We start from the raw sequence: 23,792 nt of genomic DNA, 5'->3' as shown, positions 1-23,792 counted from the left end.
GTCTTCACATAATCCAACAGGGGGGTGGGGTGTAACACACATCTGTTCATTTACAACTACATAGAACTAAATGGAGGGGTCAGAGTACGGACGGTATGTCTGACCCTACCTGAGGGAACATTCAGAATTCCTTATTAACCAGAAACCCAGGACAAATTCTGTGCTTGCCCCAGGTGAATGAAATGTCAAGTATCTAAAAAACAGCAAATTACAATCATGGGTGTGCTAACAAGCCAATACAACTGACCTGGGACAAAGTTATGTAATGCACAGTGAAGGCTGCAGTTAAATCCTGTGGATATGTGGGAGTGGTATTAATGTGGCTTCCTTGGGTCCAAAACTATGAATTCTGCTTCACTTGCAATCCTGTAGGCTGGAGTGTGTATTTTTACAATGTGAGGTGGTAGATACCTGTACCACTGAGCTGATTTTTACACTGCCCCCAGCTTCTAGAGTCATGTGATTGAGACTCACCGCTTTCTTTAAAAAAAAAAGTTTCTACTCTTTTTATAGCTGCAGAAAAACTCAATGTGACTTAAGGGAAATAAAGATTCCCCCTTTAAAAATAATTAGTCAATCATGACAGAAGGGTGGGTCACATTCATGCTTTTTGAATAGCTGGGGTTGCCAATACTGTACTGAGATACCAGTGACTGCAGCTGTTACATAACTCCGAAGAGTGAGCCCTATGATAAAGCTATGTTTTTGTTATTCTCCTATTCTGTGTTGTACAGGGTGAAATTTCCTATGACAAGGAGGAGGCTCAGACCTCATCCTCACAAACTATTGCTTTTTAAAAAAAAAAACAAAATATGTCTAATTACATCACGGAGTTGCCTAACTTCAGATTGGTGGATATGATTTTTTCCCATAGTGCTGTGAACCTAGGGAAGTTGAGGTGTTGTGTTTATCACTGTATCATAGGAAATGGATCTAAAAGATCAAAATACTGTACTAGGATGCTCCAATAAGCACCCTATAGATACAGATGAATATTCCAATGGCAAGCATATACCAGACCTAAGTGACTACAGCATTTCTCCATGAAGCACTTCTCTCAATGCTTTGAATTGTGGCTTAAATTTTATTTAATACATTGACAACCTGTCTTCCTGCCCCCCACAAACTTGAACTGTGCACATGGTGAAGTTTCTCTTGCTCTTATTTTTTTAAGAATGGATTCTAATGCTGGATTTAGAAGTTTTACAAAGCCACTGTCTTAAGCAAGGTTAAGCAGCACCCCTGCAATGTGGGGCAGAAGCCTGGGAGAGAAGCCAGGAAGGACAGACCAAGGGGAAAAAGTGAGATGCAGAAGGGGGGGAAATGTGAGGAGAAAGGAAAATTAGATACAGGAGTGAGTGGATGGAGAGAGACCCATTAAAGCATTATCTATCATTTGTTTTGTGTTTAAAGAACCACAAACTCCCAAGGCCAGAAGGGACCATAGTGATCATCTATTCTACAGCCTGTATTATATAGGTCAGATTTTCCCCAAAACAGCTCTTCCCTAAACATGCTAGTGTTTATTACTTACAAGTAATATAACCATGAGTGGGAGAGAAGGGTTCTCATCCTGAGTCTGGCCTTAGCTGGGGAAGATACTCTCTAATTTACCCTGCAAAGGCTCTCTCTATACTTGCAAGCTATAGATAAAGATGATACCCCCCTACTCCATGCACACTCACCCTGCTTTCTCAAGTGTTAGGAAAGAGACCAAGTCTCTTGAAAGGCTGTACTGCACAAGGAGTCTCTTTACTGATTTCAAAACGTCTTACATTTTGAGTGATGCATCAAAAGGAATGAGACTATATGGGGAAAAACTCTTGACCATGACCCTGCAACTAGCTCTGCAGGGGTTTGAAGTCATTTGGGCTTTGTGTGGAGATATGTGCAAGATCAGGCTTAATAATTAGGTTTGCAAGGCTCAGATTTATTGTTAAATGTTGCTTTCTCACACACACACCCCAAAAAACACTTCCATTCATGATTACCAAAATAAACAGATAAGCAAACATAAGAAAAAGCTGCTTGAAAACTAAGTTTGGTTTAAGGATGTTTAGTTTATAGATTTTTAACATGGAATGTTGATTGTATTAAGTTATAGAGCTTTAATTTTATCAACATCTTCCATTAAATAATCGCTGGCCTCCTTTGTTGTTTTCTCACCTTATAATTTCCCATAAATATAAACTGATATTAGATAAGCTTTATTATCTGCTTAAACTGAAAACTTCCAAGCCTTCTTAATATTACTTAATTTATATACTTGCTACTTAAAGACAACTCAAGATGACATTGGGTGAATTAGACCCTAAGTTAAATGTTGTTAAAACCACTGCTAACTGAAAGGTGTTATGATATAAATAGTCTCATGCCACACTGTAATCCAACTACTGCAGCACTGTGTTAGGGCATGAGAGCCAAGAACTGAAATTGGTCTAATTTGCTCATTTAGGAGAGAAAGCAGAGTGCAAACAAACTACATGAGTACTGGTAAAATAAGTCAAGTAAATCAGTCAGAATTCTTCTCATTTGAATAGCAATATATCCTTAATAGTCCAGGCATGAAACTTTTTTAAAAAAGAATTAACCTGACAGCATCTCTTTAAGAAGGACATTTTACTTCTACAGGTTGAACTTCTCTGATCTGGCACCATCCATGGTCCAGCATGATTTTAATTAGCTGGATGTCCACTTACCACGGGTATGGCTAAGTTTCCCATTGTCCTATAAAGTTTGTTTACAGCCACCAATCCTGGCTTTAAGTGTTCTGTGCTGTTATTTAGCTCTAATTACTCTAAAATTCTGTGGTTTGACACCAGTCAGGTCCCTAGGGTGCCAGACTAGAAAGGCTCAACCGGTAGGCTATGTCTACACTGGCAGCTTCTCGCGCAAGTATTCTTGTGCACGAAGTCTTGTGCAAGCAAGCGTCCACACTGCCATGTGTGAGCTGTGCTTTTGCGCAAGAGCATCAATGGCAGTGTGGATGCTCTCTTGTGCAAGAAAGCTCCAATGGCCATTTTAGCCATAGAGCTTCCTTGCTCAAGAAGCCCCTGCTGAGCATCCACACTGCCCTCTTGCGCAAGAACCCCTGCACAAGAGGGCTTACACCTGTTCAAGAGCATAGCTCTTGCGCAAGAAGCCCTCTCTTACAACACCATACTGTAAATCATCTTGTGCAAGAGCAGGTGGGCAGTGTGGACACTCTGTGAATTCTTGCGCAAGAACCCAACAGTGTAGACATAGCCATAGTGTTTAAGTAGTTGAGGACAGAATAAAGTTAGATATCAATTATCCATAGGCCAGAGTACACTAGTAAATAAACAAACGCATCTTATTCAAAGAAAGGTATATGCCTGTGCATTTATTTGCAGGAAAAGTACTTACTGTTGGGGGAATCCTACAAAAACACTCAGTTCTTTCTGCTGTAGAACTATATAAGTAGCTGAAGTAAAGTCACTTTTCAAGTCCCAATTTAATTTTGAGTTTTCCTACATTCTTGTGTTCTTCTCAATGACTTTGAGTGTAAAGTTGGAAGTAGCTGGGTTACTGAACTGTGTGAAACTCTGAATGAAGGCTCAAAACCAAGATGGTGCTAGACAACTCGGGCTCATCTATATTGGCCCCTTTTCCGAAAGGGGCATGTTAATTTCAGAGATCGTAACAGGGAAATCCGCGGGGGATTTAAATATCCCCCACGGCATTTAAATAAAAATGTCCGCCGCTTTTTTCCGGCTTTTAGAAAAGCCGGAAAAGAGCGTCTACACTGGCCCCGATCCTCCGGAAAAAGCGCCCTTTTCCAGAGGATCTTATTCCTACTTCGAAGTAGGAATAAGATCCTCCGGAAAAGGGCGCTTTTTCCGGAGGATTGGGGCCAGTGTAGACGCTCTTTTCCGGCTTTTCTAAAAGCCGGAAAAAAGCGGCGGACATCTTTATTTAAATCCCCCGCGGATTTCCCTATTACGATCTCTGAAATTAACATGCCCCTTTCGGAAAAGGGGCCAGTGTAGACGTAGCCCTCCAGAAGAAAGGTAAATAGAACACTGACTTAGAGCTGCTGAGTGCTACAATAATACAAATAATTAGTAATGTACATTGTGCTTCTGTATCACATCCTTGAGAATCCCAAAACATTCTGACCTAATGTTGGAAAACTCCCAAAAGCACTTAATTCAAATGACTTTTCCATGAGTCTTAGGCTCCTAAGTCACTTTTCGGAAAAATGTAATCCTTTACATATGAAGCACCACTGAAAAGCAGCTGCCACTATAGCAGAGAGCTGCAGCCAAACACCTGGCAAACTGCACAGCAGAAGAGAGAGGAAATTTTGCCCAATGACATTGAATAGGTTTCCCCTGCTGGGCCAGTGTCCCTGCACAGCAGAAAGCAGCTCAGGTTTTAATCTCAGCCGTCCTCAGAAAATAACCCAATAGTATACAATTCATCTATTTTAGTCCACTGAAGAACTAAACTAGTTGAATTTTCATGGACTACTTGATTAGTCAATGGGGTGGAGGACACTTACTACCCCTGTTGCAGCTCTGCAGTTTAAATGTAGTAGGAGCCGGGCTGCCTGCGTGCCTGACTCCTACATTTAATCTGCAGAGCCACAGTGGGTTTAGATCCCCAGGCGGCATGAGCTGGGATTGAGCAGTCCCAGTTTGCACCAGCTCCAGGACTACTGTGGTTCTGCCTTTTAAATGTAGTAAGAGTCAGGTGGCTCTTACTACATTTAAAAGGCAGAGCCGCAGTGGTCTGGACCAGGTGCAAGCCAGAACTGCTGAGTCCCAGCTCATGCTGGGTCCACCATTGTGCCTCTGCCTCCCCTGCCCCCCACTTCTCACAGAGACAGTGCTGGGAGGAGGGAGTCTATTTGTAAGATGGCTCTCCCTCATCTTCCCTCCCCCGCACCCACACTGGCTCCTGCTCCCTCCCCACCACTGCTGCCTCTGAAGCATCCCTAACCCAAAGTTCTAAACAACAGACATTTTAAAATGGTACTCCTCACTAGTCATTTCTCCAAAAACCTTGATCTTTACATATGTTAGCTGTCTGCCAGATTAAATAAAAATTGCCCACTTTAAAAAGTAGAGATGGAAAAGAGTGAAATAGCAGCAACTTAACACAACACATTGCACTCTTTCAATGATTTGAAGCCAGCTGTAGCAGGCAGCTGGGTACCTAAGGCAAATGAAGATTAAACCCCAGACTCCTGCACCACAGCATTGTGTGCTATTAAAAGAAAGGCTTCTTTTAGCTTGGTTCACTGAATTGTGATGTTAAATATTCTATTAGTTCTCTCAGCTTGGCAGGTGCATACTACCCCATTACAATGGTCATTTTAACTTTTTTTTTCCTTGTGTTCATTTACAAACACGTTTGCTAGCTAGATGGTCCTATTTCAGTTTGACAACTGAAGTTGCAAATAGCCATAATTTACAGGGTGACTTAGATTCCTCTTAAAGAGGAGCTTTTTTTTTCCCCCACCAGTCCACCTCCGCCATTGTTCCTTAGGAGCAGACTCCCAGGTCAGGCCATTCTGACAAGCAGAAACGGCAGCGACCCAAAAAAAGCTTTTTTCATGCAATGGTCTCAAGAAATGGGGGTCAGGTCTGTAGAAGTTCCTCAGTCTAAACACAGGCCCGTCCCCCAGAGCCCAGTAAAGGTCTGGACAAAAGTTGAAGAGCAGTCTCAGAACAAAGAGGAGGGGGAGAGGAGAACCCCTCTGAGGCGGTTGCTGCGAGGAAGCGTAGCCCGCTGTAGCATCACCTCTCTGTTTACACCAGCCTCCCAGGCGGGAGGGGGTTGTAGTAACGGTTTAAAAACCCGACTTTCCAACGGTGACTCGCGCTGGAGCACGCAGAGGCGCCGCTGGGGGCCGGGTCGCTGCGCTGGGCTGAGGCGGGGCTGGTCCCTCTCCCCTCGCTCAAGAAGCGGGTATAAGGCACAGCGGCCAGACCGGCTTGACGGGAGGTTAGCACCAAGGAAAGGCCGGGCCGGGGGAGGGGGCGAGGAGAGAGATTTCCGAACAAAAGAAGGGGGGCTGGGCGCATCTGGCAGCGGGGCGGGGGATGCTGCCCTTGGAGCTAGGCTAGAGCCCCCCCCCCGGCAGAAGCAGGGGCGGGAAGAGCGGGGGGGCCTGGCCCGGGGTGGCCCCCAGCTGGCGCCACGAAGGACCCGCGGTTTGCAGCACGGGGGTGGGGGGGGCTGCATCATGCGCTCCGCCACCGGCTCCCCCCCCCCCCCCCGCCCGCGCGCCGGGCCGGGCGCGCCCTGAGGCGGCTCCCTCAGGCCGGGCGCCGCGCGCTTACCTCTCCCGAGCAGGGCGGCGAGGGCGGCGAGCAGCAGCAGCAGCAGCGGCGCGCGGCCGGCCATGGCCGGGTGGGTGGGGGCGGGAGGCGGCGGGACCCCGGCGCGCGAGGCAGCTGCTGCCGCGGCTGCTGCAAGGCGGTTCTGGCCCGCCCGCCTCTGCCGTCAAGGGGGCGGCGGCGCGCGATGCGGGGGGAGGGGCCGGCTCAGGCTGCAGAAAGGGGAGTCCAGGAGTGGGGGGGGGGGGCGAGCCGCGGGGGGGTCCCAAAGGGCGGGATCCGGATTGGGGAGTCCAGGAGAAGCTTCCCCCTCTCCTCCCCCACATGCAAGGGGCTGGAAGCGGGGGGGGGGGGGGCTGCAGGGCGCCGCTGACTGGAAGCGGTTTCTAGTCTACCCAGGGTTTAGTTTGGTTCAATAGCTCTCAGCTCCCCCCCCCCCCAGTGGTCCCCATCGGGGTAGCCACCCAGGAGGGAGTCCAGTGCTGCCCAGCCCATTAGCAGAGCACCCACAGCCCTGATGGGTTTTTACTGGTGGTGCACATCCCCATAACAAAATGCATTCCTCACATGGCTGGGGGGGGGGGGGGGGAGTCAGAAAAGATGAGAGCAGGGGTGGGGAGTCTTTTTTGCTCCAATACAGCTGTGAGTCTATAAGGTGCTACAGGACTCCTTGTTGCGTTTGCAGATCCAGACTAACACGGCGACCCCCCTCTGATACTTGTTTCTTGAGTCGAGGTCCCTGACCCACAGAAAAATCAGTTGGGGACACACACAAGTGAGACGCAAAAAAAACCCCTCACTGACATGGCCCCCAACTGAAGAGAAAAACACTCCCCACATTCCCCTTGCCCATCCGATCCTAGAGGGGTCCAGCCTAGTAGATTTTTTTTTTAGTGCTCCAGGCCGGGAATGAGGCAGCAAAGGGGCTGGAGCACTGATGCAGGCTCCCCAGTGCTGGGGCGGGGGGAGCACTGAGCTAGGGGGCAGGATCCAGGCAAGCGAGGGGCTCCATCCAGCCCCCAGGCCTGAGGTTCCACACCCTGGCTACGTCTAGACTGGCATGATATTCCGCAAATGCTTTTAACGGAAAAGTTTTTCCGTTAAAAGCATTTGCGGAAAAGAGTGTCTAGATTGGCACGGACACTTTTCCGCAAAAGCACTTTTTGCAGAAAAGCATCTATGCCAATCTAGACGTTGTTTTGCGCAAGAAAGCCCCGCTTGCCATTTTTGCCATTGGGGCTTTTTTGCTCAATACAGTTTTTAGCTGTCTACACTGGCCCTCTTGCGCAAAAACATTTCCGGAAAAGGGCTTTTGCCCGAACAGGAAAGTCAAAGCATTTGCGCAAGAAGCACTGATTTTGGACAGTAGCATGTCAGTGCTTTTGCACAAAATCAAGCGGCCAGTGTAGACAGCTGGCAAGTTTTTGCGCAAAAGCACCTGCTTTTGCAGAAAAACTTGCCAGTCTAGACGCAGCCCCTTGGATTAGAGCATTTCAAGGAAATGAAAATGAGGAACAAATTCCTGCCCAGTCCAACTTCCCGCACATGCAGACGCACACACATGCACACATTTTCTCCTGGTACATGTCCAGATTTGGCTTTTTACTCCAAACACAAATAGGACCCAGTTTTGTTTGGTTCGGTGTTTGCATGGAGGTGGAAGATTAAATGCCAAATATACTGGACATTAATCCGAAAATATGATCCTACTAGCTGAGGCCCAGGTTCTGCAAGGACAGATCCAGAAGTCACCACTCTCCTGTCCAATGCAACTTTTTACTAACTTCATCAAAGCAGATCCATAACCAGGCCAAAGAAAATAAAGAATGCACTCTCTCTCCTTTCACTGTTAGAGTAAAAGTAATGGGTGAATGGGCTGCTGTGCTTATATCAATAGCAATGATAGAGCAGTAAATTTGGTTTCATGCTAATTTTAAATCAAAACGAAAGCCAGCAGTAGGAGTGTGATGCAAAAACTAGCTGAATGAAATCTAGTCCCTTTGCAACACAAGGGCTACGTCTACACTGGCAACCCTTCCGGAAAAGGGATGCTAATGTAGCACGTTTTAATAGGCAAATCCGCAGGGGATTTAAATATCCCCCACGGCATTTGCATTAACATGGCTGCCGCTTTTTTTTGGCTTGGGGAAAAGCCGGAGAAAAGCTCCAGTCTAGACGTTATTCTCCGGAAAATAAAGCCTTTTCCGGAAGGTTTCTTATTCCTACACTGCTGCTTTTTTTTTTTTTTTTTTTTTTTTTTTAAGCTACGCAAATTGCACTCCACAATTCACATAGCTTTTTCCTATTGCTTTTCCAGAAGGGGCTTTTCTGCATTTGGCCCCGTCTAGATGGGGCCAAATGATGGAAAAGCCGCCTCTTTCAGAGGAGCCCTTATTCTCCGTAGAATGAGGTACACAGGGCTCCCTGAAAGAGTGCATTTGTTCTTCTGCAAAAAAAAGCAGAAGAGCAAACGGATTCCCTGGACGTGGTAGGGTTTTTCCAGGATGCCCCGGTATCCCAGAAAAACCTTGCAGTGTAGACATAGCCTAAGTGGTCTCAGTGCCACTAGATGGGACAGAACACCATATCTAGAAGGTGGGTAGATTACATGTGCTTTCAGACCCATCTCTGCCTGCTACATGCAGTCCGCTCCTGACCTATTCCTGGTGCTTCTCTGGAGTGGAAGATTTGAACATGCATGCATGTCTATACTTATCTTGCAGGCTTCTGCAACTGTTTCAAGGGGTAATTACTGCCACTTTCTCCACATATGTCGTATTTTTGGTGATATATGGTGAAACCAGTCCTAGGTATTGGCACCGTCAAAATAAACACAATTTGAAAGCTGAAAACCAGAAATGAAACCTGGTCATGATTCTGTGCTGTACTTTGCACTGCAGTCAGTGCATTCTGTCTGTTGTATGTTCTGCATCTTTGGGGTTTGCTTGCATGTGCAGCCCAAGAACATATTTAAATAATTGTTCTGGGCACAGAATCCTCTCTCTTTTAAAGGTCAGTCACATGGCTGCAGCTGGAATTTGAGAAGGATGCTAATGAAGTATGCCTATAAACATAAAAATTCTGGCGCACTTTTAGCATGTGGCACAGTGCAGCCACAAAGGGGCGATTTCAGTTGTATACATCCCACTGCCTCCCCTTTTCATTTCTTCTGATGGAGCCCAGATGGATGGCCATTTAAAGTTATTTCCATCTGATAGGAAGTACTGTGATATATGACATCAAGTTGATGATCTTCGTAAAGTTCCTAGTGCATGTGTCCTCATCATTACAAACATCGCCTTCATGAGGCGCTTTAGTAGAAGAGCAAAGGACGGAATAGGCCACTGAAAAGGCGCTTTCCTCCCCCTGTAAGAGCAGTCTCTTCAAGTTGGGGGTAAGGAGTTGCTGAAGCAGCATGGGGAATCTTGCTCTATTACTGCCCTTAGCCTGGAAATGAAGAGAGGATTCTGAGCAGTGTGGCTGTCCAAGTGACACCTTTTTATGAGCGCTAAATTCATATGGAAAAAACGTTAACAGGAAATGCTGCGCAAGCAGCAGTACCCAAGTGTATGTTTTGTTCTTTAAATGCAATATAGTGAAACATGCATTTCAGCTGTTACAGTTGCGGACTCTTCTCTACTGCTGCTGTAGCAGAGCTGGTAAGAATCACAGCGATGCTAACGTGATAAACGAGAAGGAAAGGGGGAGGAAACCGGGGGGAGGAAACCACAGAATACAGAGTAGCCAGTGTAAAGAAGAGGCAATTCAACTGCTGCACAGAGCGGCTTATGCCCTGAATCTCTGCCTCATTTTCTTTCATCTCTCTCTTTTATGGGAAGAAAAAAAAATTCCCAAGACAACAATCCCACTTCAGTTCACACAAACTGAAACTAACAGAGCAAAATTTGTATTGCCACAGTCTGGTTCCCCAATAACTTCTCTATATACTATTTGCATTTCAATAGACCTCCAAGCTTCCAGTAATTGTTGTGGAGGGTAAAAAGACTATTATATTAGAGTTACATCAGCTTTTGCAAGTCTGAGAAGAGAATAGTAGCATCAACAGCAGCTGACCTGAGCCGTGACAGCATATTGTTTGCAGTTCTGTATGAGTCTGGGGTTTGCACCATTGTTTATGATTTGCTTCATAATTATGACAAACAAATTTAGCAGTTTAATTGATGGGGAGCACAGAAGCAATGCCATGATGCATTGAGGGACCAGAGTGAAACAAAGCAATGCAACCACCTGTGTTAGGTCTAGGTAAAAAAATGCTGTGAAATCAGACAGGACAGTGCTTGAATAACCAGTTTAGTACAGACCCAAAGACGGTATTCTGTGGATCAGAGATATTCCTCTCTGGAAAATGTCATTACTGTGAATTTTGGGTGCAACTACACAGCACCCTTAGCTCGAAATAAGCTACGCAATTTGTGCTATGCAAATTGCGTAGCTTATTTCAAGTGAATTTTAAAATAACTTATTTCGTAATTTGGCACTCTCTACTTGCTGTCTACTCACTGCCTACTTACTATTCTGAAATGCCCCTTAACTCTTGCGGAGTGAGGGTTACTGGGACGTTGGAATAAGCTGCCTGTTATTTTGAAATCTATTTCGAAATAATGGGCTGCTGCAGTAGATGTGGAATAGCTATTTTGGGATACTTCCGGTATCCCGAAATAGCTCCACAGTGTAGATGTACTGTAAAAGTAGTGTTCTGGTGGACACAGTTCTAACTCTGCAAAAGTGGTGAGGAGTCCTGTGGCACCTTATAGACTAACTGAAGTGTAGGAGCATAAGCTTTCGTGGGCAAAGACCCACTTCGTCAGATGCATGTAGTGGAAATTTCCAGAGGCAGGTATAAATATGCAGGCCAGAATCAGGCTAGAGATGATGAGGTGGATTCAATCAGGGAGGATGAGGCCCACTTCTAGTAGCTGATCTGGAGGTGTGAATTCCAAGAGAGGAGAAGCTGCTTCTGTAGTTAGCAAGCTATTCAGTCTTTGTTTAATCCTGAGTTGATTGTGTCAAACTTGAAGATGAACTGTAGCTCAGCAGTTTCTCTTTGAAGTCTGGTCCTGAAGTATTTTTGCTGCAAGATGGCTACCTTTAGATCTGCCAGGGAGATTGAAGTGATCCCCTACAGGTTTTTGTATATTGCCATTCCTAATATCTGATTTGTGTCCATTGATTCTTTTACATAGGGACTGTCCAGTTTGGCCGATGTATATAGCAGTGCGGCATTGTTGGCACATGATGGCATATATTACGTTAGTAGATGTGCAGGAGAATGAACCAGTGACAGTATGGCTGATCTGGTTAGGTCCTGTGATGGTGTTGCTGGTGTATATATGTGGGCAGAGTTGGCACCGAGATTTGTTGCATGGATTGGTTCCTGAGTTAGAGTTATTATGATGCGGTGTGTAATTGCTGGTGAGAATATGCTTCAGGTTGGCGGGTTGTCTGTGGGCAAGGACTGGCCTGCCTCCCAAGGCCTGTGAAAGCGAGGGATCATTGTCCAGGAAGGGTTGTAGATCACTAATGATGCGTTGGAGAGGTTTTAGCTGAGGACTGTAGGTGATGGCCAGTGGTGTTCTGTTGGTTTCTTTCTTTGGCTTGTCCCATAGCAGGAGGCTTGTGGGTACACGTCTGGCTCTGTCAATCTGTCTCCTCACTTCCTCGTGTGCGTATCGTAATTTACAGAATGCTTGTTGAAGATCTTGTAGGTGTAGGTCTCTGTCTGAGGGGTTGGAGCATATGCGGTTGTACCTCAGTGCTTGGCTGTAAACAATGGATCGTGTGGTGTGTCCAGGATGGAAGCTGGAGGCATGCAGGTAAGCATAGCGGTCGGTAGGCTTTTGGTATAGGGTGGTGTTGATTAGACCGTCACTTATTTGCACCGTGGTGTCCAGGAAATGGACCTCCCGTGTAGACTTGTCCATGCTGAGGTTGATGGTAGGGTGGAAGCTGTTGAAATCGTGATGAAATTCTTCCAGAGTCTCCTTCCCATAGGTCCAGATGATGAAGATGTCATCGATGTAGCGTAGGTAGAGAAGGGGCGTAAGTGGACGAGAGCTGAGGAAGTGTTGTTCCAGGTCAGCCATAAAAATGTTGGCGTATTGTGGGGCCATGCGGGTGCCCATAGCAGTGCCACTGGTCTGGAGATATATATTGTCACCAAATCTGAAATAGTTGTGTGTGAGGGATAAATTCACAGAGTTCAGCCTCCAGTTGTGCTCTGAAAGTTCTAACTCTGAAAGATGGAATGTAAGCACCTGCTCCAAAGCCCATCAAAGTCGATTTGGAGTATTGAGTAAGCTTTGGATCAGGTCTTATTGACATGAAAAGTAGAGCAGTAACACAGGATTTAATTAGCATGAGTATTGGATACTCACACTCTCTGAGGAGTTGTGACACACAAAGCTGAGGCCTAAATGTTTTCAGTGATTCAGGGCTGCAGCTATTTTAGGATGTGCCCACATCACGAGTATGAATCCTGTGTGTAGTGGCTCTGTGCTCGTTCAGTTTTTCTACTATGTGTTTTTTTTTTTTAATTTCTTTGCAATTTTCCAGTAACTGTTAGGTGAAGACAGCACTTTCTCTTTATGTATCTCTAGAAAGACATTATAAGACTTTTTAAATAGTGGAATGAGCTGAGCAGTGATGAGGGGGAAATTTTCAAAGGTACAGATTTGACTTTCAAGAGGTGTTAAGAGCCCAAATGCTCTTTGTGCCTGGAGAATCTTCCTCTTCTCCCCGCACTCCTGAGCGGATCACATTTTTGGCTGCTTGGAAAATAATCAGGAAAATATTGATCTCTGAGGATATGTTTGGCATCTCTATTAGACCAAGCAGGCTATTTCCATTTTCTCCCGAGGCTGATTTCTAGAATAATATAATAAAAACAGTTGCACTTTTAGAATCTTTCAATCCTGGATTCTAGAGCATGTTCAGTGATGGTCACATGAATAAGGCTGCCAATTTTGATTGAAGGTATTCCTAGAGCTTTGACCACACGGCATAATCTTTAATTAAATATTAATCTTTAGTTCCTGAGACCCCAGCACAATCCTGGGTTAGAATATGTGATTACAATGGTGAATGTAGATGCTGGGATTTACTGGTGCAGCCTGCACTGGGCCCAGCATCTTTGGAGGGTGACTCTCTGAGTTCCTGGGCCTCGGTGAAATGGTGGGATTTGGGGGCAGACAAACATCTTCTCCCAGCTAGTCATAGTAGCCACTACTGCAGTGGCCAGAAGCCTCAAGGTTGCGGCAGATGGCAGCCCCGGGGTTCCAGCGGTACTTTGAAGGGGCTAAGGCTTCTGGCTGCCACAGTGGCCAGGCATTCAGGCCTTTTTAAATCACCAGGCCCTGGGGCAGCTGCCCCCTTTTACTCCCTGCTGTAGGGTCTGACAGAGCTGGGGGGCAAAGGTGGAAGTGATAGTAAAGCACTTGCCCACACCCCACACCTCCAGCCTGCTTCCCTGAGGCTGCAAGTGACCCTTCCTCCCTGCCTTGCTTCAGGGTTGTCCGCTCTCCCAGACCAGATGGACCAAACGCCATTGCAGCAAATTGCATCCAGTCTGTCCAGTCCAGGTGAGTTGGCAACCCTTAGCTTCTGCCCCCCACGGAACAGCCACTGTCGGGAGTGGGGTGCCAGTACTGGGCTGTGAGGGCACCAGCATTAGTAGGGAAGGCCCTGCCAGGACCAGCGGCTGCTGCTTACTGGTGCATCACACCAGTCCGTGCTGGCCCGCTGTCACCTCTGTGTGTGTGAATGTATCCTTTCAGCTACCACGGGAAGGCAGGAGAATGGGCTGCTGTGTGACAGTGCGCAGCCTCACTATGCCATTGTTGAGAACAGAAAGGGAAGTACATTTGTAGAAAACGCTGGATGGCTTTTAGTAGATGGGAAAGGACAGGATCACCCACAGCCTAGGATCACTAGATAGTCCCCTCCTCCCTAGAAACTTTTTTCCTGCCCTAGTCACAGTATCCCCAAGTTCCAAATTCCATGATTTCTGGAGTCTGACTCATGACATTTGAACGTGGCTAGGTTTTTTGGGAGGAGGGTTGGTTCTTTACCAAATATATATATATATATATATATATATATATATATATATATATATATATATATATATATATATATATATATATATATCCATCCCCTCTGGAACCCTGAAGAGGGGTGTGTCACATTTTCAAGATTTTTCTCCACAGCTGTGAGGGATAATAAACTATTGTAACCCATTGTTCCCCCACCCCGGAAAAACAGATTCTTAGGCTGTTACCACTGCAACAGCTTGGCTTTGGGAAAAACATTCTCTCTTGCCAGGCTTGTGCTAAAACTGTGAGCTGCGGCAGCACTGTAGATAACCATCAGCGTAGGCCACATCCAAGGCCTGCATTGGAGTCATGTGCCTCAGTTCTTTTCTCCCTGTCCTGGGAGCATGGGACACTGGAAAAAGAAAATAGTAAACTTCCCTGGGTCCTCTGGCAGCAGCATCTAGCAGGCACAATGCAACTGTGCAGTGAGTCATTGCTAAAGCAGAACTCGGATCACAACCTTCTCCTGTGGGGGCACATTCAGTGGCTAGGGTTGCCAGGTGTCCAGTTTTCTACCGGACAGTCCAGTATTTGCACCGTCTCTCTGGCAGAAAAATTCAGAAAATACCGGTATTTTCTGCAATGTCTGGTATTTTGTGAATTTCCGGCTGGGCGCCCGAGGGAAGCCTGGCGGGGGCGGGGGCGGGGGAGCAACTGGGAGGCGAGCCCATGATTGGCTTTGGGAGCCCTGTGGTTGCGCGCAAAAGCCGGGTGGGGTGGGGGCCGGGACTCCCAGCCACCTCCACCCCCACCCCGCCCACAATTTTGCATGGGGCCAGAGACTCCCAGCGCTAATCGCGGCCCCACCTCCCAGCTGGGAGCCTCTGGTTGAGAGCAGAAGCCGGGCGGGGGGAGCAGCTCCCAGTCCCGCCCCCGCCCGGCTTCTGCGGACAAGTAAAGGGAGTGCCTGCTGGGGGCGTGGCCAGAAGGACTCTGGCTGTGGCCAGTGGCTGCAGCCCCCCATCCTCCCCTCCAGCCCCACGACCCCCGATTTTTTCCCCCCCCAGCTCTGCTTCCCGCCCCCTCTTCCTGTCGGCCAGCCCCGCGGCCCCCAGACCTCCCCCTCCAGCTCTGCTTCCTGCCCCTCCCCTCCCCCCGGAGAAGCGTGTCTGGTTTTTTAGCGGGGTCTACCTGGCAACCCTACCGGTGGCTCGTGCTAAGGAAGGAGACTTGGCTACAGCTGCATTGATTGACTTAGTACTGTAAAGATGCTACCTATGCTGACGGGTGAGCTTCTCTCATCCACACAAGTACACCACCTTCCCGAGAGGCCTCTTGTTGACAAAGCACGTAGGGGTTCTGGTGGTGTAACTGTGTTGCTGAGGGGTGTGGATTTTCAACACTCTATGGAAAATCCACAACCCGAGTGAAGTAGTTATCTGGCCATAGCAGATAACTATGGTCTGTAGCATAGACTAAACCTCAGGAACTCTGGTTTCTACTGCTGGCTCTGTTACTAGCTTGCTAATGCACCTTTGACTATTCAAAAGTCTCAGAGGGGTAGCCGTGTTAGTCTGTAACTAAAAAAAAAAACCCTTAAAAAAACAACAAATGGTCCTGTAGCACCGTAGAGACTAACAAAGAAACCAAAAATGTATCATGCATGAGCTTTTGTGGGCACAACCCACTTTTTCAGATGACAAATATGGAGCAAGGGGTCCAGGGATACAAATATATAGTAGGGAGAGGAGGAAAACCAAAAATTGTCAATTAAAGTGCCTGTGCTAAAGAGGCTAACAGAGGGTGTGTAGCAAAGTTATTTTGGAATAATGGCTGTTATTCTGAAATAACTATGCGAGCGTCTACACAGCAAATCTATTATTTCAAAATAACAGATGGCTTATTCCGACTTCTGTAAAGCTCATTCTACAAAGAATAACTCCTATTCCGAAATAGCTATTTTGAAATAAGACATGTGTAGATGCTCCACTTCTGCTATTTTGAAATAGCCCCTCACCACGGCCATTCTAAGTTATTCCTCCTGGGGCTCTAAATCGAAATAGCATGTCTACATTAAGGAAGCCTGCCTCAGATTAATTTTGAGGCTTCCCTGTAGTATAGACGTGCTATTTAGAAATAAGCTATTTCGGAATAACTATTCCAGAATAGCTTATTCTGAAATAACTGTGCAGTGTAGACATAGTCAGAGTGGGATGTAAGTGCCTGATACTTAGATTTTAATGCCATTTGAGTGTTGAATATAGCGGCCCATCCAAGATGTGTCTGTATTCGTTCCATGGCGAATATGGCAAATTTGCAGTTCAGTTGGCAGTTCAGTTCATCTCTGTTCCTCAGCTTCTGTAGCTGCAAAATAGTGGTAATAATATTACACGATCTCTGGTCGGGGCATGAGGCTTAGGCTATGTCTACACTACCCCTGATTTGCACAAAAAATCTGCAAATGAGTTGAAATGTGGAATATGGCCACACCCCATTTGCATAATTAATTAGGATCTGCTTTTGCGCAAGAGGGGATTTTTGCACAAAAAAGGAGCTGTCTACATGGCTCCTTTTTGTGCAAAAAGCCCCTCTTGCGCAAAAATGGAACCTCATTAATTATGCAAATGAGGCGCAGCGATATTCTACGCGTTGCCTCATTTGCATAGTTTTTGTGCAAATCGGGGGGCAGAGTAGACATAGTCTTAATGTTTGCAAAGCACTCTCTGCTATTCAGATGGAAGGAACCCAGCCGTGCGAAGTACTTTTGTTATATTAATCCATCTGGAGTTAGGCCAGGACATCAGATTTAATCCTTCCCCCTTTCTCTGGGCACAGACTCAATAGATGCTGTGGGTAGTCGGAGCCTTTGTGTTGTGGTTTATCTAGTGAGGGGCTCTCCAGCAGCCCAGAGTTCCTCTGCACTAGGCTGGGCATTGTCATCTGCAGTGACTCAGAGGGAAGAGTTCTACTGCTGAATCACCAGGTCTACCTCCTGGAGTATCAAAGTATTCCTGGGAGATCTCCCAGCTGCCACCAATCTAGTCAATTTCTGAACTGACACATGGTGTGTATTAGACAGACAAGCCCTGTGTGGTAATATCTTTTAGTAGACCAAATTCTGTTGGTGAGAGAGACAAGCTTTCAAAATCCTCTAAACTCTCTCTCTCTCTCTCTCTCTTTTTTTTTTTTTTTTTTTTAAAGAGATCTCTGGCACTCTGCATTATTCATATGATTCAGCTGTATTTGCAAAGGAGAAATGTTAGCAGTACTTGGATGGAAATGAACTGGAGGGGTGTATTTATGTATTTATTGGGTCAGTATCCTGGCTGCATCTAGCAAGCATTACTTCAAGACTACCTGTTCTTGCTGTAAGTCAATGAAGATTTGAGTCTGGATTCAGGTGTGTGCCTGGGACTTTGTTAGTTGTTTGCATGTAAACGGGGATGAGAGAAGCAGTGCATTCACATGCAGAAGGCAACAGGAATGAGAGAGAGCAGAAGTAACTATGTTTGATTTAACTTTTAAAATATCTCTGTTGGTTGCTAGGCATTTGCATGCAATTAAAATTAAAATGAAACAAACTGACTCTGGCCTTGTCGCCCTGGGATTTTAGACATCTGTTTTACCCCCTTGCACAGACAGGATGGGCATCTATGCGAAACCAGGGTAAATAGCACAACTATCTAAGGGTATGTCTACACTACCTCCCTAGTTCGAACTAGGGTGGTAATGTAGGCAACCGGAGTTGCAAATGAAGCCCGGGATTTGAATTTCCCGGGTTTCATTTGCATCTCGCCGGGCGCTGCCATTTTTAAATGTCCGCTAGTGCGGACTCCGTGCCGCACGGCTACACGCGGCACGGAGTCCACACTAGCGGACATTTAAAAATGGCGGCGCCCGGCGAGATGCAAATGAAACCCGGGAAATTCAAATCCCGGGCTTCATTTGCAACTCCGGTTGCCTACATTACCACCCTAGTTCGAACTAGGGTGGTAGTGTAGACATACCCCCAATGAGATGAATGGACTAGTGGCTAAAATCCCAGCATACACAAGCCATAATGCTCACTATTCCTTGGTCTACATTAGGACCTTACTTTGAAATTAGCCCCCAAGGTGGAAATTATAAGCGGAGCGTCCACAGTATCAAGCCCGTTATTTCAAAATAACGGGTCGCAGGATTTGAAGTCTCTACTGCTTTTCATCAGGAGTAATGCTAATTCCGAAGTAGTTATTTTGAAATAATGGTAGTATGGACCCTCTGGTGCCACTATTTTGAAATAATTAGTCCCCAGCACTTCCTGGGGCTCTAAGTCTGAGGTAGCACGTCCATGTTAACGGAGTCTTGGACTAATTTCAAGGCTTCCCCATAGTGTCGACATGCTAGTTCGAATGTGTTAAATCAGGAGTTAAGTCGAATTTAGTAGTTTAGAAATAGGTTCCTAGTGTAGACGTGGCCCTAGGATTAGACAATCTTTTCCCAAAACTGGCTTCCACCTTCCCTTAAAACATGACCTCAGTAAGAACCTAGAGAGGTCTTGAAGTATATGTCTTGAAGGTCAATGAACTGCAGTTCCATTAGATCAACGTAGGAAGTGATAAGGGAGACCTCTCTCTCTCTCTCTCTTTTTTTCCAGCATCTGAACATTTAATTTTTTGAGGGGGCAGGGGAAGGGTTGTTCATTTTGTACGTATTGTCCGACTGCTGCGCCCACGACAGACCTGGAGAAGGTATAGTCTCAGGGTGCCAGGATCTCCCCTTCTCAAAATAACGGTGATTTCCAGTGGAAACAAGCAAAGGCAATGGAGCTGCATGAGAAAACTTGTGCAATTTGCAAATACAGTGGGAACTTGTATCTCTCTGCAGATTCCTGAAAAGCAGAAAAACCGGTGTTTTTCATCTTACATTTGTCAGTAGGGAGGGAAATAGCTGACTGAGAACGTGAGATCTGAGCCCAAAAAGCCAGGAAACCCACTTTTGATAGGGTTGCTATTCCTTCTCCCACTCAGCCCTCTCCAGAAACTCACAACGTCAGTAAGTGGCTACAAATGTATGGTGAATATCAGTGGTTCAGTGAATGGCTAGAAAGGAACTGGTCTGTATGTCCCTGCAGTTAATAGACTTGCCTCCACAGAACTTTTTTTAAACAAGGCTTGGTGTGGTTTTTGGTTGACTGGGGATTAGAGGAGAGGTCAGAATTACTAATTTAAAAAAATCCCTCCAAAGCTTGCTTTCAAAAGCAAAAATCTTGGTTCTTGCTGTCAATGTCAGGGATTTCACACCGTACCAACACACACAGCCCTTAACATCTTTATCCAGAATTGGGACATGTATAAATCAGAGTGCAGAATGGGCAGTGGCAAGCTGTTGACATGTGTGTTTTTCTTTGAAGGCCTGTTGATATTTGACTTGAACTCACCCCATGCACCTATGTTAATGTTCTTGTTGAACATTAGCTGGGTCAATGTGAGGGTGAGCTCTGGCAAAGACTGCTGAGGATTCATACGCTATGCTAATCAGGGATGGAGATGCCAAAACTTGGATTCTGAGCCCCGGAGAGCAGAGCTGAATTTAATTTTTTGGCTCTTGAATCTGTGTTCTAAAGCAGCTAAGTTGTGAATGCCTCATGGGAGCTTTTGAGGCCAAAACTGCAGAAACCACAATTTGATCTAAATACAGCCCTCAGAAATTTCATTGGCTCCTAGGTAATATGTGGCCTGTATTTTACAACTTAACCCTTTCTGAATTTTCATGTCCAGTTTTTCAATGTATTAATCAAAGTCCTGTAAAATGTAATAGATAGAAATTAAACCAGTATGATTGTAGAGATGCTTACTGAAAAGAACCATATACAGGCAGTTCCCGGGTTACGTACAAGATAGGGACTGTAGGTTTGTTCTTAAGTTGAATCTGTATGTAAGTCGGAACTGGCATCCAGATTCAGCCGCTGAATCTGGACACCAGTTCTGACTTACATACAGATTCAACTTAAGAACCCCAGGCATCCCCAAGTCAGCTGCTGCTGAAACTGATCAGCAGCTGATTCCAGGAAGCCTGGGGCAGAGCAACTCTGCCTCGGACTTCCTGTAGTCAGCCGCTGGTCAGTTTCAGCAGCGGCTAACTTGGGGACGCCTGGGGTAGAGCAGCTCGGGTGCTGCTGGGTTGGTCCAGTAGCGCGGCCGCTCCTTGGCGCTACTGGACCAACCCAGCAGCACCCCAGCTGCTCTGCCCCAGGCGTCCTGATTCAGCCACTGCTGAAACTGATCAGCAGCGGCTGAATCAGGACTCCTGGGGCTGAGCAGCTGGGGTGCTGCCGGGTTGGTCCAGTAGCGCCAAGGAGCGGTGCTGCGGGACCAACCGGCAGCACCCCACCTGCTCTACCACAGGCCCCGGACTTTGCTCCACATCTCCCTGGTCTGCTGGGGGGGGCACTAGCTGCGTTCCCCCCCCCCCCCCAGCAGACCAGGGAGACGTGAGCAAAGCAGCGGAGGACCCGGGCCGGACTGCGGTGCTTCCAGATCAGCGCCGCGGTCTGGCCCAGGTCCTCCGCGGCTTTGCTCAGCGTCTCCCTGGTCTGCAGACCAGGGAGACGCTGAGCAAAGCCGCGCAGGACCCGGCCCGCGGGGCTTCCAGCTGATCTGGAAGCGGCCGTGGGTCCGGCCCCGGGTCCTCCGCTGCTTTGCTCCCCGTCTCCCTGGTCTGCTGGCTCCCGCAGCAGACCAGGGAGACGGGGAGCAGCTTTTCTCGCCCCGGAGGAGGCGGGCGGCAGGACCAGGCGTCCCGCCGCTCGAGTCCTCCGGGGTGAGGAAAATCCCCGTTCGTAACTGCGGACCCGACGTAAGTCGGATCTGCGTAACTCGGGGACTATCTGTACAGTTAAATAGGGAAAATCTTTCTCTAATGTTTTTAACATGCCATGAAATCCTGCAACAGGGATATAATGTTATATTAAATTCTATAGAGTGGTTCAAAAGGCCAATAGAAAAGTGATAATTTTTATATTCCATTTTGTAGGACTAGTCCATGATGGCGAAAGAGGTCAAAAGAAATAATAGAAGCTAGAGATGGACAAGTTCACCTGGGCCAGCTTTTCCTTAAACTATATCCTCGGTGGTTGGTCGAGCCTATTTATAAATATCTAACTGAACAGATATGAGTTTAAATTTTGTATTTAAACGTTAGGGGGCTTCACTTGTTATTAATCATTGAGTCCATAAGGTAAGGTTCTGGGGTGTTCTACTGTCAGTCTGACTGTAACTCTGTAATGTGTAATATATAATCTGACCCCTACTGGTGGGATGGAGTAACAATACCAGTAGATATTTCAGGGTTCAAAATAACCATTACCCAACCTGATAAACATCCAATTGTTCCCATGGATTGAACTGTGTAGCCTGGAACTCCAGCTCTGCTGGCGTGTTCCTCAAAAGCTAGAGATTTGTGGGTGTTTGGAAATGTTCACACTGTGTAATAGATAGAGACTTGACACAGTTACACGGCATTTTACTGCGTGCCTCAAGTGATTTTTAGTTTTTACTTTTTTTTTACTTAATTTTACACAGACTTTATTTTTTGCTGTTTTTTGTTAATTTTACTGCTCTGTTGTTCCAGTGATCTCACTAACGTTAGTTTGTATTTTAATCTAAATCAGATGGAGTGGAAATTAAATTCAACAAACTAGTCATATGCAGTCCTGGTCTACAATTGAATAATATATGCCAGTACCAAACAGATAAGTCTGAAATCTAGGACACACTTCAAAATCCATAATTTGGCTGCAGTGTACAAACTATACAGAAACGGTAATAAAAGAAACATAATCTCTAACCTGACATAGGCCCTGATGGTGAATACTTGCATGTGTGTGGGTATACACACACACAGATATTTATTTGAGATTGCAGAGATTTGACCTCAGTTTTTATTACTGTATTTACAATGTGCTTGCACCTACAGGCTCCAAATAAGATCAGAGCTCCACTTTACTAGTTACTATACATGCACATAGTGAGAGACAGTCCCTGTCCTAAAGAATCTACAATCCAACTGTATTGCTGCTATTCTGTGATAGTGTTACTACTAAAGTCTCTGCCTAGACAAAACTCCCATTTGTGTCTATAGATTTTTTTTTTCCTGAGAAAAGAGTAAAGGTGTCAGATTTTGAAATATCTACGTTAACACACAAAGGGTATGTCTGCATTGTAGTTTTTCCAGAAAAACTACATTTACGTCCACAGTGCAGACAGAAAGTCGAAAGAACACAGGGGTTTTTCTGACAGCGGTAAACCTCTCTCTACGAGGAAGAAGCCTTTTTCTGAAAGAGCTCTTTTAGGAAAAGACGTGTGTGGGTGGGGAAGAGGGTTTTTTTCAAAAGAAGAGGCCTCCAGGAAAAAGCACAGGTGCCCTGGCAGCCACTCCATGCACAGCAATCCAAACTTAAATGCAAGATAGCGTCCACATTCATTGGACGCTATCTTTCGAAAAAAACACGTCGCTTTTTCGTTGTGCTTTTGCTGTGTTGACGCTCTCTTTTGAAAGAAGATTTTCCTGAAGATCTCTTCCGGAACAGCTTCTTCCGAAAGAAGCCTGCAGTCTAGACATAGCCAAAGTTACACCTCTGTCCTCTTGTTTTCTTACCTGCTGTTATTACATGGAACACTTATGGGCTGTGTCTACACTGGCATGAATTTCCGGAAATGCTTAAAACAGAATACTATTCCGTTTTCAGTTTTTCCGGAAAAGGAGCGTCTACATTGGCAGGCTGCTTTTCCGGAAAAGCCCTTTTTCCGGAAAAGCGTCTGTGGCCAATGTAGACGCGCTTTTCCGGAAAAGAGAGCCGATTGCCATTTTTGTGATCGGGGCTTTTTTCCGGAAAAGACTACTGGGCTGTCTACACTGGCCCTTTTCCGGAACAGTGTTCCGGAAAAAGGACTTATGCCCGATTGGGAGCAGAATAGTTTTTCCGGAATAGTGGCTGATTTTGTACAGTAGAGCATCATTGCTTTTCCGGAAATTCAAGGGCCAGTGTAGACAGCTCGCAGCGTATTCCGGAAAAGCGGCTGATTTTCCGGAATAAGTGGCCCAGTGTAGACACAGCCATGGTGGTTATAACTGTAAAATGAGACAGAAAATTTCTGTCTTCAATTTATTTACTTTGTGCATTTGATGGCACTCTCTCTAAACCACTGTCTGTTTAGTTAATCTGATTCATCTGCCATTTGTGTAGGCCTGTTTGTGTGAATAAAACATTTTGGAAAACAGGAAAATATGACTGCAAAACCACAAAAATTGGCAGAGGGATGTGGGAGTAGGTGGACTTCAATGGTAACAGTATCACTTTAAACTACTGCTAATCTTAAAAAAAAAAATAATAATTTATTCTGTCACAAGCATGCTTAAGCCCATGGATTGCTACAGCGAATGCTTTCCTATA

The 23,792-nt window shown here is 46.1% G+C and overlaps 1 protein-coding gene and 1 long non-coding RNA gene across 4 annotated transcripts in view; one reads left to right on the top strand and one right to left on the bottom strand.

The window, feature by feature from the left end:
• Positions 1-6,465, bottom strand: part of CD99L2 (CD99 molecule like 2) — a 93,825-nt gene extending 87,360 nt beyond the window's left edge. For 2 of the 3 annotated variants that reach the window (XM_075941101.2, XM_075941100.2), the window contains exon 1: positions 6,312-6,465. In XM_075941101.2, the coding sequence (XP_075797216.2) occupies positions 6,312-6,375 (64 nt within the window). In that variant the 5' untranslated portion in view covers positions 6,376-6,465. The remainder of the gene's footprint in view (positions 1-6,311) is intronic. The other variant, XM_075941099.2, reaches the window with a different exon arrangement.
• On the top strand, positions 5,908-23,160 carry LOC142831259 (uncharacterized). The gene is made up of 3 exons (XR_012906956.2): positions 5,908-5,973; positions 13,835-13,906; positions 21,374-23,160. It is a non-coding gene; the product is annotated as an uncharacterized LOC142831259 (long non-coding RNA).
• The last annotated feature ends 632 nt before the right edge of the window (positions 23,161-23,792 follow it).

This window comes from Pelodiscus sinensis, chromosome 13, assembly GCF_052426305.1.
Source record: "Pelodiscus sinensis isolate ZL-2025 chromosome 13, ASM5242630v1, whole genome shotgun sequence".
In the NCBI taxonomy this organism is placed as follows: Eukaryota; Metazoa; Chordata; order Testudines; family Trionychidae; genus Pelodiscus; species Pelodiscus sinensis.
The sequence above is the reverse complement of the archived record's forward strand: the minus strand, read 5'-3'. Positions and strand labels throughout refer to the sequence as shown.